At 38.4% G+C, this 5,191-nt stretch overlaps 1 protein-coding gene across 1 annotated transcript in view; it reads right to left on the bottom strand.

Annotated features, from left to right (window-relative positions):
• LOC107693219 (fibronectin type III domain-containing protein 1-like) overlaps positions 1 to 5,191 on the bottom strand; it is a 35,358-nt gene that overhangs the window by 29,113 nt on the left and 1,054 nt on the right. Inside the window, exons 2-3 of the mRNA XM_016492511.1 lie at positions 1,854 to 2,048; positions 1,665 to 1,751 (exon numbers count right to left, since the gene is read on the bottom strand). Coding sequence (XP_016347997.1) covers positions 1,665 to 1,751; positions 1,854 to 2,048 — 282 coding nt within the window. The remainder of the gene's footprint in view (positions 1 to 1,664; positions 1,752 to 1,853; positions 2,049 to 5,191) is intronic.

Raw genomic sequence — 5,191 nt, 5'->3', positions numbered from 1 at the left:
GCTATAAGAAACAGAAAAGATTAATTCATTGTTTACCTGGGTCTTCAGTCTATGATTAGCTCACCTCACCTCTTATTTGACAAGTCTTCGGGTTTTCCGAGTAGTTCGTTCATCACGTGACAGCCCCATAAACTTAACCAATGCAGTCTGAGCCGGAAAGAGAATTGATTAGTTCATCTCTTGAAGACTTGTCAGATAAGAGGTGAGGTGAGCTAATCATAGACTGAAGACCCAGGTAAACAATGAATTAATCTTTTCTGTTTGTTATTGCAGTTTTGTATTGTTTGTAGTGTGATCAACATTTGTGTTAGTAGACGTGTTAGGGAAGTAACACGTAACATCATTTTAATGTGATCAACATTTGTGTTAGTAGACGTGTTAGGGAAGTAACACGTAACATTTTAATTGTATTTTGCTAAAATGAACGAAATGAACGAAATGACTCGAAAAAAGATTCGTTCATTTTGCTGAACGAGACTCAAAGGTCCGAGTCGGTAAAATGATCCGAACTTCCCAGCACTAAAGTTCAGTGACGCAGGTAGTGACGATTCTCTCCGGCCAATCCGTGATCAGCAGAGTTTACACGTCACGTTTTGGTAACGGTACGGTTCACTTGGAACCCCAACCGAGGTGGTACTAAAAAAAGTACCAGGTACCAGGTACTGTACCCAGTGGAAAACCCCCCAAAAGTGAACCGTACCGAGCCGTGCCATGCCGTACCATGCAGTGGAAAAGCGCCATAATGCACACCAGCACACCAGTATAGGTGTGTGTATTGTAGGAGCTAGACGACGTATGATGACGTGTGACGTATAGTAGTGGTGTCCCAATTCTTAGGGGAATATTTTCAGGGGAAGGGGAAGGGGTATAAAATAGAATTGGGATTGGGCCTTAAGTAAGCATACAGAATTAGAATAATTTTTGAAGGATCATGTGACACTGACGACTGGAGTAATGGCTGCTGAAAATTCAGCTTTTGTCATCACGGAATAAATTACATTGTAAAATATATAAAAAATACAAAATATTTATTTTAAATTGTAAAAATATTTCACAATATTATTGTTTTAACTGTATTTTCTGATCAAATAAATGCACCCTTAAACAATCTTACCGACCCCAAACATTTGAATGGTAGTAGATCTCCATAGTTTATGAACACTTTAATATTTGATATTCTAATTAAAGTCATATATTTTTATTAAACTTAAGTGTTTTTGGGTGCCACTGTATGTATACAACGCTGAAGGATTCCTGTTTTGTTATACTTAAAAGGATAATTGCCCTAAAAGTAAAAAGTTTGGTGTCATTTACTCACTCTCGTGTCGTTCCAAACCTGTATGACTTCTGCAGAAAACAAAAGAAGTCTGAGGTCCAAACAACATTTGACCTCATTGAATGGACACAAAACAGAGACGTTTTTCAACTGTGTTCTGCAAAAGCAAAGAAATGCCTACAGGTTTGGAATGACATAAGAGTGAGTAAATGATGACAAACGTTTTGGCGAAGTTTAAAAGCATGCATATGTGTTTAAAAGCATGCATATGTGTTTTATATGCATACTGTAATTTATCTATCCATGCACCAATGTACAACAGTGAAGGGAACAGAGAGTCATAGAGAAACATGCAGATCTCTATCTACACACACATGCAAGCACACACCTCCTGGAGTCTCTGCCCTGTAGACAGGTTTACTCATCCCATCCTTATTCTCTGCACTCATCTTGAGAAAATGCAGGACTCCAGGCTCTAAAACAACACAACATGCACATGAGAGCCTGACATAGTGCTCAAGTACTCAATGTGAGTCTCTAGCTTTTCATTTCAAGAATGAATGATTTACACTCTTACCTACGTCCTCCAGTAACTCTGACCGTCTGTCCTTGTCGACAGTCATGAAGCGCAGTGACTTCATGGACTTCCCGTAGCCGATGCTGTAGCTATCAACAGGCCGTCCATCCAGCTCGCTGGGGGGATCCCATGTGACCTTTAACCCCTTATCCACAGAGGTCAGCTTCACATTACGTGGCGGCAGTGGCTTAGAACCTGGGAGATAGTACAGCTGTCTGTCAATCACACTGCAATTACAGTCTGATGAGTTCATTTTTGTTACGATAGCAGTTGCAAAGTTCAGCAAATAAACAATTAACTAGCTACTACTAGACTAAGTAAGGGATTTTGAGGGTCATTGTCACAAAATAATCAGGAGCACCAAATGAAGCAGTCTTGTATAACCTTGAATGGTTTTATTTTGCAATAATGCCTGACAGACTACACATTATTCCATGCACAGCTATGCAGGAAATTGTCCTAGAACAATGGTCAGTTATACTGTTTATGCATAAACATCAGAATTAAGTATTGCAGAGAGCCATATATCAAGGGAAAATTAAACTAAATTGTAAACTTAGCATGACTATTCGCTTAGTGGGAGTCGTAGTGTTTAATGTGGATCTGTTGTATAAGTTAACTTTCTTACAGCTTGAACAAGAGCAATAAGGGCTGCAGCCCTCAGTTAATCAAACTGGAAACTCTGTGTGAAGTTCTTTAGAGTGCTCAGGCTGTTTTTAAAGCCCTACTTAGAGTTGGAGTGAGCAAATCTCTCATCGCTGTGCCTGTTTACTGTACAACAGCATGACTCTGGCATAAAGCCCGGTGAGAGAGATCAATCTCTATCACTTATTTAAGTGTACACATGGACATATGCCTTTCGGTCACTGTTTTATAATGTAATATTGGCAATGGAACATCCCTCCACATAATTTGGAACCACATCACACATGTCATTGCAATTACCGCAACTTGCGCACACACACAGGCCACAGAAACATCAAACCTCAGTCTGTGACTTGGCCCATATTAAAATTTATGATGTAGGGTGGGTTCACATTTTGATTAAATCAAGACTTGTAAAACATAAGAATTAGATCTTTCTCCAAAAATAAACATTTTATACTGGAGGAAACTAACAGGCTCGTATTAGGGAGTGGACATCACCTAGATCAGTGTTTCTCAAATTTGGGTAATTCTGCAGTCAGTAGAAAAAAAATATTAACTGTGATTAATTTTATGATTCCAGAGGTTTTAAGAACTGTTCCTCAGTTAATCAGTTAAAACAACAGTTCTTGATGAGACAAAAATAAAATAATAATTATGTTAGTTTTCTTTTTTCTTTTATTTATAAAAAATATATTTTTATGGAAAAAAAAAACATTTTTATTTCAATAAATTGAAATCTTCTTGCGGTTCACTTAGACGTTTGCTGAGGCCCCCTAGTGGGCCCCGGGCCCCCAGCCTCCTGATGGAGAATCAGACAAAGCTGCAGTAGTGACAATTATGCTATCATTGTTTAGATTATATAAAATCACAGACTGATGATATTATCTCTAAAGATGTTGAGGGTACAAAAAAATTTGCACTGAACCCCTGGTAAAGTGGATGACTGCTTTTTTTATATTTGTAATGTCAGATAAGGACATTCTCAGCAATAAGTTTTCCATTAGTAGATTGTCAAATTAATTATAATCTGTTTTTTTTTTTAGTTTGCAGTAATAGCTGGAAATGTTGTAATCTAACTTCATGACAGCTGTAAAAAATAAACTTTGTCATTTTTAACCCATTCTAACCGATGTTTCCAAGACTATCACAATTTACTATCGCAATTCTGACATTTCGATGTAAGCCAGTTAGATTGATGACGTATTTCCATCAGCAGACTTTGCAAATCACTGTTCAATAAATCCCAGAAAACCAAATATTTAGAATAGCAAGGCATAAAATCAGATGTACATACTTAAAACAAATGTAAGATTGTTGGAACGTAAGAACTGCCCCAATAGCTGTTCTAAAACTCTTTCACGCTGTCCCCGGGCCATTTATATTATCCATTCCTTTATTAGGAAGGTGAAAGTAAATACCCTGTGGTCCTGTTGTCAGCTCTTTTGAATTGTCTTTTTTATAAACACCCATAGAAAGACATGTAGGGCAAGCACCTGCTGCTCTGACATCATTTTCTCAATGAAAGGCATAAACAGACTTTCACAAACATACTCTTTGCTTATTATTTTCATTCAGGTGCCTGGATGACATTCAAACAAATGCAAGAAGCATTTAGAGTGTATTATTGTTAAGTCAACAATAGCTTAGTGCTTTTACACAAATTTTTCAGCCTGAGCTACAAAATACCCAGGTGTTCCGTAGGAGGGCATCTGATGATAGACAATACTTAAACACCTGAGTGACAGGTTGAGCGTGGGCATCGTGCCAACTACATGCTGGCGTCTTGTACCATAGCACACTCACTAATCGATAGATTGAGTTTCCAAACCCTCCAGCCTTGCCTACGTCAATCAAAGACTTTCCGCAAATTCCTTGGTGAAAATCTGAGCAAGATTAAATTCCAGTAGCTGGTCAGGGCATGATTCTTCTCTTCCTCTCACTCTCTGGCAGAGCTCTTACCTGACAACACAAGCTCATTCTTACCGGAATAACAACAGACGTGATGTTAAAGTCCAGGGTTGTGGAACAAAATCCTGAGACTCATTCTTTCCAATATATCTTTTATCTGTCAAGCAGATGTCTGGAATGGTTTTGAAGCTGCAGTTGGGCACCATTAAACGATATTGAAGTGTGTGTGTCTGTGTGTGTGTGTGTGTTTATTTTTTGGCTTGAAATCAGTAAAGCTAAGCAGCTGGTGGCTTAAGATTTAGTTGTGTTGGATGTATTTTGTTTTGTTGAAGATGGAGAGAAGAGGAAAGAGAAGAATACTGGATAATATGCAGCTGCTGATGGCAGTCCCAGGCTGCACTGGGTGACCTCATATAAAGAACATTTCCAAAACACTGAGAAAGAGCAAGTGAGAAAGAAAAAGGCCTGTTGTAACGTGGCAGCTAAAACAGCTCAGTAGGACTTAGCTACCACTTTTCTCATCCAAGATTCCTCTGCTCCACTGCATTCTCCTCAGAATTAGGAGGGACAGGCAGAGTGAAAGAAAGATGTGAGGAGAGAGAAAACGTGGCTAAAATTGATTTGAAGAGCTGAAAGTGAAAGAATGTCTAATACATATGTGCTTTTACACTCCCTGAAGACCTTTTAAAGAGGTTAACTGTACTTCCTGTACTGGCTCTAATTTGATAAATCTGCACTTACAGTCCATCTATCTATCTATCTATCTATCTATCTATCTATCT

This window comes from Sinocyclocheilus anshuiensis, unplaced genomic scaffold (assembly GCF_001515605.1).
Source record: "Sinocyclocheilus anshuiensis isolate Anshui unplaced genomic scaffold, SAMN03320099.WGS_v1.1 scaffold810, whole genome shotgun sequence".
In the NCBI taxonomy this organism is placed as follows: Eukaryota; Metazoa; Chordata; class Actinopteri; order Cypriniformes; family Cyprinidae; genus Sinocyclocheilus; species Sinocyclocheilus anshuiensis.
Note: the sequence above shows the minus strand (reverse complement) of the source record. Positions and strands in the feature narration are given on the sequence as shown.